Here is a 12,262-nt window from a genome sequence, read left to right on the forward strand (position 1 = left end):
GTGGGGTTCAGGTGACCCAGCCATGGTTCCCAGGGTTGAAGGGTGTGCGGGTATGGGGGTCTCCAACCCCCAAACAGATTGGCCAGGGCAGCCCTGACCCCATCCTGACTTGCGATCAGACCCCATCTAGAGGCTCATGGTGTGAGGAGTGTGTATCTGCTGGGCTCTAGCAGATCCCTATTCCTGTGCTGGAGGGTGCCGAGCCCGAGTCCAGGACCCTTGAGCCACAGAACCGGGGGAGTTGGCCACTGGGTTGTTGGCCCAGAGGCTTGGCGGATGGATAGGAGCCGGCTCTGGCCGCCCCCGCCTGCGTCTTCATCACCAAGATATGGCAGCACAGAACATCTGCTGCTTTATTTATTTATTATTATTTTGCGGTACTGGGGATGGAACCCAGGGGCTTTTCTACCTCCGGGCTACACTCCCAGACCTATTTTATACTTTATTTGGAAACAGGGTCTCACTAAGTTGCCGAGAGCCTCACTAAGTAGCTGAGGCTGGCTTCGAACCTGTGAGATCCTCCTGTCTCCGCCTCCCAAGCGCGGGGATTACAAGCATGCGCCCCACACCTGGCTTGCTTTGTTATTTTTTTTATGCTAGACTAAAAGAGAAAGAGAGTGAGCCTCCTTCCCGCAGGGCTTCCCGAGGAAGGCGGGAGCTCTTTCTAGAAGCCCCCACATCCCGAAGATTGAACGAGGTGCTTGCCCTTCCCTGAACCAGCGTCTGACCCTGGTGGTGGGATGGGTACCTACGAGCTCAGGCCTGGGTCTCCAAACCGGTCTCTAGGAAGGGCAAGCTGGCCGTGAGGGGCTTGTGCCAGATACCCAGGTGCCTCTGAAGGGCCACAGAAAACAGGAGCCTGGGGTCCCCTAACTGTAGGTTGGGCGCATTCCGCAAATACTGGTGGGCACTGGCTCTGGGGCCCAGCCATGACCTCACAAGGCCTCTCTGGAGAGGTGACCCTGGAGGCGAGTTTTGAATGAACATAGGAGCCAGGAACATAGAATATGGGAAGGAGCCTCCAGTCTGTGGGGACCGCGTGCAGCGGCACGGAGGTGTCGAGGGCCTGGCCGCGGCTCCGCACGGGGAGAGGCGGCTGAGCCTGGCACTGTGGCTCATGCTCTAGGATGCAGGACTAGACCGGGCCGTAGGAGCAGGGACAGGAGTTTGGATGCTGCTGAGGGTGGTAGAAAGCCCTGGGAACTTTCAAGCGCAGGAAAGAGAGGTCCTGGTTAAAAAGAAATAAACAGCCTCTCCAGCCACGGGGTCGTTTTTGCGTTTGCGTGGAGGGGACAGACTGGTGGAGATGGAGTTTTCGCAGCGTTTCCAGGTGCTCAGACCTGACATGCTTACGAGCTCACCTACTTCTGGAAACCCCCACCGCACCATCCCTGGGCCTCGGGGGCCTCGGTGGTGGGTTTTACGTTGACCGAGTGCCGTCCTGGTGCTGTGGAGAGACGGCTGGTCCCGGGCCCTTCTGTGCACCTCCTGCCCCTCCAGGTGGATGAGAGTTGGGGTGAAGTCTGCACTCATGGGCAGAGTCGTTCAAAGCAGACCCTCCGAGCAGAATCCAGCAGCCAGGCGTGGGCTGTGGATGGGGTTTGATGCCCTCACGGAATCCAGGCAAATGCAAGCTTTTTTTTTTTTTTTTTTGGTGGTACTGGGGTTCCTGGAAGCCCTTCTACCTCCGGCTACACTCCCAGTCTCCTAAGCCAGCACGTGGCTGGTTTCGAACCTGCGCGATCCTCCTGTCTCTGCCTCCCAAGCACGGGGATTACAAGCGTGCGCCACCACGCCCGGGAAATGCAAGCATTTTTAAAACGTGTATAAAACTGGGCGTAGTGGCGCACGCTTGTAATCTCAGTACTTGGGAGGCTGAGATGGGAGGATCTGGGTTCAAGGCCAGCCTCAGCTACTTAGTGAGGCCCTCTGTAACTTAGTGAGACCCTGTTTCAAAATAAAGGAAAAATCAGACTGGGGGTGTAGCTCAGAGGTAAAATCGGTTCCATCCACAGCACCACAAAAAATAAGTAAATAAATGAAAAGTAAAAACGTGTGTAAAGAAAACCAGTGTCCACAAAGGGTCCCGAAAATGCTCTGAGCTGAGAGGTGTCGGAGAGAGATGGGGTGCCGGCACCCCACAGCCCCTCTGCTGGGGTAGAAGCGGGTCTATGGCTGCAGATCTGAGGGTGGCCCTGGTGTCGGGAGGTGCGCCCTCCCGACGCCGAGCGCGATCACTGCCCGCCACTCGCCTGGGATGAAGGGAACTGACCGTGACTGTTCTCTCTCCTCTGCTCCCTCGTCCACTCAGAGAACAGCAGCGGCGACCAGAGGCAGGCTTGCAAGAAGCACGAACTGTACGTCAGCTTCCGCGACCTCGGCTGGCAGGTGAGGGCTGGCCGGGCTGCCCGGACCCCAGGTGCCCCGTGGCCCAACAAAGGAAGACAGCGAGGGCTTAGCACGGGGCGTCCATCAGACCCAAGAGCTGACTGCTCGGAGACTCGAGCCAGAGCCAGGGAGCCCATCACTTGGAACACAGAGCCTCAGTCCTTTTTTTTTTTTTTTTTTTTTTTGGTACTGGAGATGGAACCCAGGGTCATTCTACCTCCGGGCTACACTTCCAGCTCTATTTTTTATTATGCTTTTTTGTGTGTGAGTGTGGTAACTGAGGGTGGAACCCAGGGGCTTCTCTACATCTGGGCTATATTCCCAGACCTATTTTATACTTTATTTGGAAACAGGGTCTCACTAAGTTGCTGAGGCTGGCTTCAAACCTGTGTGATTCTCCTGTCTCTGCCTCCCAAGCGCTGGGGTTGCAAGTGTGCACCACTCTGCCCAACTTATTACGCTTTATTTTGAAACAGGGTCTCACTGAGTTGCAAAGGGACTCACTAAGTAGCTGAGGCTGGCCTCAAATGGCAATCCTCCTTTCTCAGCCTCCCGAATGCTGGGATTACAAGTGTGCGCCATCACACCCAGCTAGCTCCTCATTCCCATCTTGTGGTAACTGATTCTCACGCAGGGCTGGCCCCTGACTTAGAATCTCACTTTCTGGAATTCACCCCTCACCCAGCTGGTTCCCTCCTCTGACATGATTCAGATCCCCATGGGAGGGACTGATGGGCCCAGCTTAGGGCGGGAGCTTTTCCCAAGCCAGTCAGCGGTTCCCGGGGTCCCATCCTACGATGGGAACATGGTCGCTCCTTCTACAACCAATCAGATGGAGTGGGGGTGACGGGCAAAGGATAAATCCTGGACAAAGAGTGGGGGTCCTGCAAGATAGCAGGTGTTCACTGAAGGTCCTCCAACATCCGGGCGTCTGCAGCCTCCCAGGCCCTGGACAGGGCACTGTCAAAAGATCATGGGGACAGCTGGCACTGTTGATTTGCTCTTGGGGAGCAGGGAGTTCAGTGGGAGGGTCAGATGCTTTCTGAGGACTATCCCACAATCCCGCAGGGCACAGGGGTGCACAGCCAGCCTGGAGCCTTCCTGAGGGTCAGTCCTCAGGACTGATGACAGGGCCCACACCCCAGAGGCAAACTCCAGGGGCCTCGGCTGGCAGATTCCATGTATGAAGAGTCAACGGGGAGCCGGGCGCGGTGGCACAGGCCTGTAATCCCAGTACTTGGGAGGCTGAGACAGGAGGATTGCAGGTTCGAGGACAGACTCAGCAAGTAGTGAGGCCCTCAGCAATCTGGAGAGACTGTTTCAAAAAAAGAAAAAAAAGTCAATGAGGGACAACTCTGTTCGAGACCTTGCCCCTGCATGGCAGCTTTGCAGTTTTTCTTTATTCACTGTTAAACACTGAGTTTTGGAGCTGGGAGTGGTGGCGCACGCTTATAATCCCAGAACTTGGAAAACTGAGACAGGAGAATGGCGCAGGATCGAAGCCAGCCTTGGCTACTTAGGCTCTCAGCAACTTAGTGAGACTCTGTTTCAAAATAAAGAATAAAGAGCCGGCGTGGTGACGCACACTTGTCATCCCAGCACTTGGGAGGCTGAGGCCCGAGGATGGTGCACGTTCAAAGCCAGCCTCAGCTACTTAGTGAGGCTCTCAACAACTTAGTGAGACCCTGTTTCCAAATAGAAGTATAAAATAGGTTGGGGGTGTAGCCTAGAGGTAGAAAGCCCCTGGGTTCTACCCCCAGTACCCCCTCCCCCCAAAAAAACTCCACTGAGTTTGGGGGCGTGTGTGGGGTCATGAGACGTGTCCCACTGCCTGGACGTGTTTCTGTGCCAGCCGGACCCTAGAGGCCGGTGTGGCCCGTGTCTCACTCACGGAGCAGTGACATGTGGACCCACTCTGTGCCCTCCTGTGCTGTTGGGAATTCCCACCGGGCTTCCTGGTCTTTAGTCTCTCCCGGGCGGCGGCCCCGGGCGCAGAGGTCTGATTTCAGCAAACTGCAGCACCCCACCACCCAGTGGGGTGCAGTTGGTCCCGGGTGCGGTCTCTCTAACATCAGGAACTTTTTGAGGTGCCTGCTTTGGTCCTGAAGATACGGCCCCACGCCGCCTGGGCTCGCCCAGCCCCGGGGCGACTTGCCCTGGTTTTTCTCTCTGCCGGGGCTGCAGGGCCGGGCTGGTTGCTCTGTCTGTCTGGACCCTGCCGCTGGGGAGGGTATGGCGGAGCCTCTGCCTTGGACGTGGCCCACGGGGAGGAGGGTGTCCACATGGCAGGGGGACCCTGCTGCTGGGGATTCCCATGAGGTTCTGGAAGTGACCGGCTTCTCTCCCGCAGGACTGGATCATCGCACCCGAAGGCTACGCCGCCTACTACTGCGAGGGCGAGTGCGCCTTCCCTCTGAACTCCTATATGAACGCGACCAACCACGCCATAGTGCAGACGCTGGTGGGTGTGGGCAGCGGGGGTACAGGCCGCGGGGCCACCATATCTGGCCAGTGCTCCTTCAGGCTGGAGCCCGAGGGGCATGTGACGTGTGTCCGCCCAAGGCCACATCTGTGGGCCCCTTGCTCCATGAAGATATTGAAAATACTATTGTATGTACTTGGAGGCTGAGGCAGGAGGATGGCAGGTTTGAAGCCAGCCTCTACAGCATAGACTCTGTTTCAAAATAAATAGATAAATAAAAAGGGCTAGGGTATAGCTCAGAGGTAGAATGCACCTGGGTTCAGTAGTTAATATTCCCACCCCATCCCGCCCATAAAAGAAAGAAAATGACATTTTCTGAGCACATTGCTGTGAAGATGAGTGTAGGCTTGGGCTCCCAAGTGCCTTTGTTTCTTCTAATTTAAAAAGTACCACAGTGAGCGGGCGTGGTGGCGCGCGCTTGTAATCTCAGCACTCGGGAGGCTGAGACAGGAGGATCGCGGGTTCGCGGCCGGCCTCAGCAACTTGTGAGACCCTCCGCAACTTGGTGAAACCCTGTTTTAAAATAAAGAATAAAATAGGGCTGGGAGTGTAGCTCAGAGGTAGAATGTCCCTGGGTTCAACCCCCATTACCGCAAAAAAAAAAAAATTGCGACAGTTTTCTGCGCTCCTAAGGTATCATGCACTGGTCACCAGGTCTAACCAAGAACTGGGACCATGCTCTTGGGTAGCAGGTGCCTTTGATACGCGGAGGCGTCCTTTCTGCAGGCTCCCCGGTACCCCCAAGCTCTGGCATCCCCTGGGTGTCAGGGTCCCGGCCTCTGTACGGCTTAGCCTTCCTCTGCCGGCTCAGGCTCTTCCTCTGAGGCTCAGCCATCCAAGGGTCTGTCTTGTGTTGTCGGCGGTCGGCTGCGTCCAAATCCTGAGTCAAGAGCCAGGGACAGTCCCAGGAAGAGCCCCAAGTACGCCAGGACTCCCAGCTGAATTTCCCAGTGGAGAAAACTGGTCAGGTCAATGGAAGAGGAAATTTCAGAGAGGGAGAAGGTGCCGGGAGGAGGGAGGGCAGGACACGGGGTGGAGCGGTGAAGCCTTAGGGCTGGGTTTAAGTTCCTCTGTGAGGACTCTGGGAAGACCAGGGTAACTGTGAAGGGGAAACTATTTATTTATTTGGTACTGGGGGTTGAACTCCCACGCACTCTACCTCCAAGTGACACTCCAGCCCCTTTTTATTTTCATTTGGAAACAGGGTCTTGCTAGGTTGCTGAGAGGCTCACTACTGGCTGAGGCTGTCTTTGAACCTGCGGGCCTCCTCTCTCGGCCTCCCAAGTACTGGGATGACAGGCGTGCACCACCACGCCCAGCTGAGGGGAAAACTCTTAACCCAGTGCCCGGCACATGGAGACACCCCGTGGATGCTATTATTATCTCCCAAAATAACAGTAGTGGCGAGTTTAGGGACTGTGTTCTTTAGCTTAGAGTCCCAGGTTCAAAGTCCTTGAGTGTTACCTGGTTTTTTCCTGACAACCTCTCCTGGCTTGAGTGCTCCCGGTGACAGAGAACTCACTGCCCAGGGCCACTCCGTCGGTCTCACAGTTCTGCGCATTCCCGGGCCTTGTGCCCCTTTGTTTAATAACCTGCGTCTCTTCCCTGGCCCTGTCCTGTGCCTTAAATCCTGGGGGAAAGCTCATCTGTTTCTTTTGTTTGGTCGATTTGGGGGCGCGGGCTTATTTTTAAGCCTTTTCTTCAAGTGGATTGTAAACTCCAAAGCCCTCTTTAGGATTGGAGGTCCTTTGCTAGAAACAGGATGGTCCTCTCCAGCCTGGCATCCCACTTAGGACCTGCTCCGAGGCCCCTGGAGCGTGCGCGGCCTGTCCCCCAGCCGCCTTGGGCAATCTGTGGCCTCCTCCATCCCTTCTTTTACGGCCCAAGGGACAGGATCCTGCTGGCCCTGTGAGCCCCACTCAGCCTCTCCCCAGATCCCGGGATCAAAGGGACTCCCTGTCGTGGTGACACGGGATGTTTGTGGTTGTGTTTAAGAGGGGTGACTCGCCATCCAGGGGGCTGGCGGAGTGCTCACAGGGGAAATGTCTTGACCTCTGGGATTCACCCTAACATTACTCAAGGTGGAGGAGGTTCACGGTCCGGAGGAACCGGACATTTACCATCCTGTGAGAATTGGGTCAGAGGTCATGGCGTGGCGGCCGAGGGCAGAGAGGGGGCGGCCGGCCTTGCTAGGCACTCACGGGGCTCCGACCCAGACCAGAATGGCTGACTCGCTGGGGGTAGGTGGGGGGCTTCTTTGGTTTTTGAAACAGTTTCAGTTTTTATTCACAAAAATATTGATTGAAGCCGGGCGTGGTGGCACACGCTTTTACTTCCAGCATTTGGGAGGCCGAGACAGGAGGATCGCGATTCGAGGACAGCCTCAGCTACTTAGGGAGGCCCTCTGCAACTCAGTGAGACCCTGTTTCAAAATAAAGAATAAAGCCGGGTGTGGTGGCGCACACTTTTAATCCCCGCGCTTGGGAGGCAAGAGATAGGAGGATCGCGTAGGTTCGAAGCCAGCCGCGCTGGCTTAAGAGACCCTGTTTCCAAATAAAAAATATAAAATAGGTCTGGGAGTGTAGCCCGGAGGTAGAAGGGTTCCATCCCCAGTACTACCAAAATAAATAAATAAATAATTAATTAATTAAAAAATAGGGCTGGGGTGTAGCTTGGAGGTAGAATGCCCCTGGGTTCCAGCTCTAGTACCACACACACAAAAAAAATTGATTGACATTGCAAAACTGGACTTACAGAGCCACAGAAAATAACAAAACAGGAAGAGGGAAAAATAAAAAACATTCTTAGTGACATTTTGCAAAGCTCCCGAGGCACCCCCAGGCCGGCGTCGTTACGTGGTGGGTGCAGCTTGAGTTCCCTCTGGGTCACGGTCAGCCTGGGCTGAGGGGTGGCCTTTTCCCTCTCCTTGCCTCAGTCCCCACTCTGCCCTGAGGTTGCTCCTGGCCTGCTTTGCTGCTCGGTGACACGCATGTACCTGTAGCCACGGGAGTTTCTTTGCTCCTGCTCCAACCCACGCTCTCTATGGGGCACGGAAGCCCACGAGCGAAACAGCGCCTTTAGCTGGGCATAGTGACACATGCCTGTAAACCCAGGACTCTGGAGGCTGAGACGGGAGGATTGCAGGTTCGAGGTCAGTCTCAGTAACTTAGTGAGACTCTCAACAACTTAGCGAGACTCTGCTTCAAAGTTTAAAAAATACATAAATAAAAAGGGCTGAGGTGTAGCTAGTGGTTTTAGGGGGCAGAACTTAGGGGCTCTGTTCAGCAGCTTACAACCCAACCGCAAGACAGCCTCCACAACAAAGAACTCCCTGGCCCCAGATCTGATGCGGCTGACTTGCACCGCTGCTGGGGGCCGTGTCCCTCTCTGCGGCCTGGGACGGTCCCAGAGCTGAGGCCCCTGGGACGGGGACCCGTGGGTGCCTGGAGCCTGGGTCCTTCCGCCCCGGCACAAAACGTGCGGGCGGACGAGGAAGGACTTGGCCCCTCACTGTGGTCTGTTGTCTGTGTGTCAGGTCCACTTCATCAACCCGGACACGGTGCCCAAGCCCTGCTGTGCCCCCACGCAGCTCAACGCCATCTCTGTGCTCTACTTCGATGACAGTTCCAACGTCATCCTGAAGAAATACAGAAACATGGTGGTCCGCGCCTGTGGCTGCCACTAGCCCAGCTGGAGGCGCCCCCGGGCCTCACGGTGGGTTGTCCTGCCATCACCTCCGCCGCCGTCCTCAGCAAGGAGCCAGAGGACCAGCCGCCTTCCGTGAGGCCTCTCTCCCTCCGTCCCCAGCTCCCAAGGCGGAAGAGGACTAAGGTTTCTAGGGCCCAGTGGCTTTCGATCGTTTTGCACCAGCCGAATCCTGTGGACAAGAAGCCTACAAGCCGGTGCAGGCAAAACCCGGCAGGGAAATCACAGCCACCACCAAAAGCGCCCAGTCCGACTTCTTGGCTGGGCTCCCAGGTGACAAGGAGGCCCCTCCCGCAGGCCACACGGGAGGACGGGTGTGGCCGGGGTGGGCGCTTGGGGCTGAGCTCAAGTTCTGTTATAAATGTCACAATAAAGCCAATGGATCAAAATGGGTAGGATGGTACAGCTGTATTTACCTAAATAGTCTCCCCTCATCTCCTGGTTGGCTCTGACTTGTCAGCAGGACCCTGCCGCGGAGGCGGAGAGTGGAGCGGCCCTGTGTTTACCCAGACCTGCCCAAACCCAGGATACGGCGGAGAGGGGAAGGATGCTCCGCTCAGAAAGGGGCGTTGAGGGAGAAGCATGTCCCCCGCGGCCGCAGGAGCGGGAGCTGGCGTGTGGCGCGCATTGGGGCTGGCTTTCCGGCTCCTCTGCACAGGAGGAAATCTAAATTGCAGAGAAGGGGAGTGACTCGCCAGTCACCCTGATGTTAAGAACCGCTGGAGGGAACTAGTTTTTATGGGCCGGGGTGAGCAGGGCTCTGAGATGTCCTCGGTATCTCCTCTCTGGGTGTGGCCAGGACCATCCGATACCTCTGTTCCTTCAGGCCCCTCATTAGAGGCCCCTACGCACAAGCCTGGCTCCTGGGAGCAGAGTGAGGCAGTGTGGGGGGCGCCGAGAGGGGCAGGGTTGCTGGGTTGGATTGCGCACGAGAGGGTCCTGACTTGCAGGGGGCATTTCACATGTGGCCCTTACAGCAAAGCCCTCTTGCCTGGCCGGCGGGTCTCATAATTGGGGGTGCGCCCTGCCGCAGACGCAAGGCCGGCAGGTGGGGGGCTAGGCTGTCCACCCACGTTTCTGGTATCTACACACAGAACAAGGTTATTGTGCAGGCAGGACTCCAAGCCCCGCAGAACCCCGTCCGGCAGGCAGGACGGTCCTCCGTCCCTGTCAAGTGGCTTCCGGGAAACTCCGGGCCTGCTTTTCTTTTCTTTTTTCTTCTTCAGTAGCTTGGGCTACAGCAGTTGGTCCCTGGGGGAAAGGGTAATTTTTTGTTACAAAATTTGTTGCGTTTTGTTGGCAGATGGGGACTTTGTGTGTGACTCCCTCTGGGGACAGGTTTCTTCCGCTTCCGCCCCAGCCAGCGTCTGGTTAGCATCCTCTGTATTTAAACCTGTAAATAGCGTGACGAGACAAAGAAATTATTTATTTCCAGCCACAGCGCCTTGGAAGCCCTCCTCTTGCCCCTCATACAGGCTTGCTTTCCTTGTACCGGTATGCGTTCTTATTTAAGACTATTTATTAACGGTCGGACCAATGTACCCACCGCTGTCGCACATCCAGTCCTTAGTGAAAATTCTGTATAAAGACTACATTTTTTTTTTTTTAAATAAAAGGGGGTTTTGACTTTGCAATAAAAGGAGACCTTCGATCCTGGCCTTGGGCCTGCGCGTGTCTCTGTGTTGTGTTCTCTGCACCGCTGGACAGCGGGGTTCTCTCTCCCTCATCTGCAGCCGTGTGCTCTGGCCTCCTCCGCGAACACGCTGTTTATCATCCAGGCCCGGGGGGAAGCAGGCGTCTGTCTCATCGATACTCAGTACAGCTGTGTGGGCCCCGGGCAGGAGCGTTGGAACCAAACTACAAATGTGACTCTGGTAGGCTCCACTACAAAGATCTTCGATCGAATTACAGTCCAGCTGTCAGCAGCTGTTCTGAGAGGCAGGGGGTAAATTAGCTGTGTTTACTGCACACATAGTTGGAAGATTGAGTCATCCCAATAAAAGAGGCAGAAGAGAGAAACTGGGGGTGGACACCCAAAACTTGAAAGCACCGCTGGCCCCCGCAGCCCACGGCGTGGCCGGTGCACATTGCCCGGGCGGCCCGGGGCTGTGCGGAGCCAAGGGCGGCTGCCGCGGGCCCGGGGGGAGGTGACGTGCCCCGCACCCGCTGCGCCAAGCTCCGTGAGGAACCGCGTTTTTGTCTTTGAAGTACGGGCCACCTGATGGACGTTAGACTCGGCCTGATGTTGGAGGAGCCATGCTCTCCCGTTCCTCTAACAAGTTCCAGACCCTGCGATTTCCAAACCCTCTTGACACTGTCCTGATGTGCAGCTGGGCTTCTGTTCTCTTTTCCAGACCGGAGCCTAGAGCCATAGGAGGGAGGTCCAGATACAGCCTTCCCCTCACGGCCTTGACTCGTTTTTTTTTTTATTATTATATTATTTATTTATGTATTTATTTTGCGGGGCTGGGGCTGGAGCCCAGAGGCATTTGACCTCTGAGCTACATCCCCTGCCCAATTTTTTATTCTTTATTTTGAAACAGGGTCTCACTGAGTTGCAAAAGGCCTCACTAAGTAGCTGAGGCTGGCCATGAACCTCAATCCTCCAGTCTCAGCCTCCCGAATGTTGGGATCACAAGTGTGCGCCACCACGCCCAGCTTCTTGACTCGTTTTTAAAACTTGAATTCACTGCCAATGAGTTTTTGAAAATCAGAAGATTGGGGTGAAAATATATCCCCTGATATGGATTTTCTTGAGAAATCAGGTCTGATCATTGGAGCCCCCTCCCTGCCTGGCCGCTCCTGACTGGACACAGGGGCAGCTGGTGCCGCAGTCTCCACCACTCCCTGTTGTCTCTCACAGAGGGACAAGTGCTAGGTGCCTGTTTTGTTTTGTTTTGTTTTGGGTACTGGGGTTTGAACCCAGGAGTACTCTACCTCAGTGCTACACCTCCAGCCCTTTTTAGTTTATATATATTTTTTTCTTTTTTAAAATTTTTGTGCTACTGGGGATGGAACCCAGGGGCAGTCTACCTCCAAGCTATACCCCTAGCCCTATTTTTTATTCTTTATTTTGAAACAGGTCTCACTGAGTTGCAAAGGACCTCACTAAATAGTAGCTGAGGCTGTCCTTGAACCACGATCGTCCTGTCTTAGCCTCCCAAACGCTGGGATTACAAATAATGCACCACCATGCCTGGCTGATATATATGGTGTATTGTAGTCATACATCACAATGGAATACAAGACTTGTGAGGGTATACAAGCACACATCATCCAATTAGCCTTTATCCAATCCCATCCCATTCCCTCCCCCTCCCTCGATCCCAAGCTTGATTGGTGATTAACTTTGATACATTTGTTTACGTGCATCATGAGTTTTTCTTTTATTTATTTATTTTGTGTGTGTGTGGGTCTGGGGATGGAACCCAGGGGCATTCAATCTCCGAGCTACACCTCCTGCCCGATTTTTTATTCTTTATTTTGAAACTGGGTCTCACTGAGTTGTAGAGGGCCTCGCTGAGTAGCTGACGCTGTCCATGAACTGCGATCCTCCGGTCTCAGCTTCCCGAATGCTGGGATGACAAGTGTGCGCCACCGCGCCCGGCTGTACATCATGAGTTTTAAGGAGATTCAATCCTCCCCCATCCCATCCCCTCTGATTGGTCACCTTAATTGCTCCTCTAT

The 12,262-nt window shown here is 55.1% G+C and overlaps 1 protein-coding gene across 1 annotated transcript in view; it reads left to right on the forward strand.

Annotated features, from left to right (window-relative positions):
* Positions 1-8,555, forward strand: part of BMP7 (bone morphogenetic protein 7) — a gene marked incomplete at both ends in the record, with an annotated part of 71,517 nt that extends 62,962 nt beyond the window's left edge. Inside the window, 3 exons of the mRNA XM_080716140.1 lie at positions 2,312-2,388; positions 4,739-4,849; positions 8,406-8,555. Coding sequence (XP_080572266.1) covers positions 2,312-2,388; positions 4,739-4,849; positions 8,406-8,555 — 338 coding nt within the window. The remainder of the gene's footprint in view (positions 1-2,311; positions 2,389-4,738; positions 4,850-8,405) is intronic.
* Between the last annotated feature and the right edge of the window lie 3,707 nt (positions 8,556-12,262).

The sequence above is a fragment of the Muscardinus avellanarius genome (genome assembly GCF_963383645.1).
Source record: "Muscardinus avellanarius genome assembly, chromosome: 19".
Classification (NCBI taxonomy): Eukaryota; Metazoa; Chordata; class Mammalia; order Rodentia; family Gliridae; genus Muscardinus; species Muscardinus avellanarius.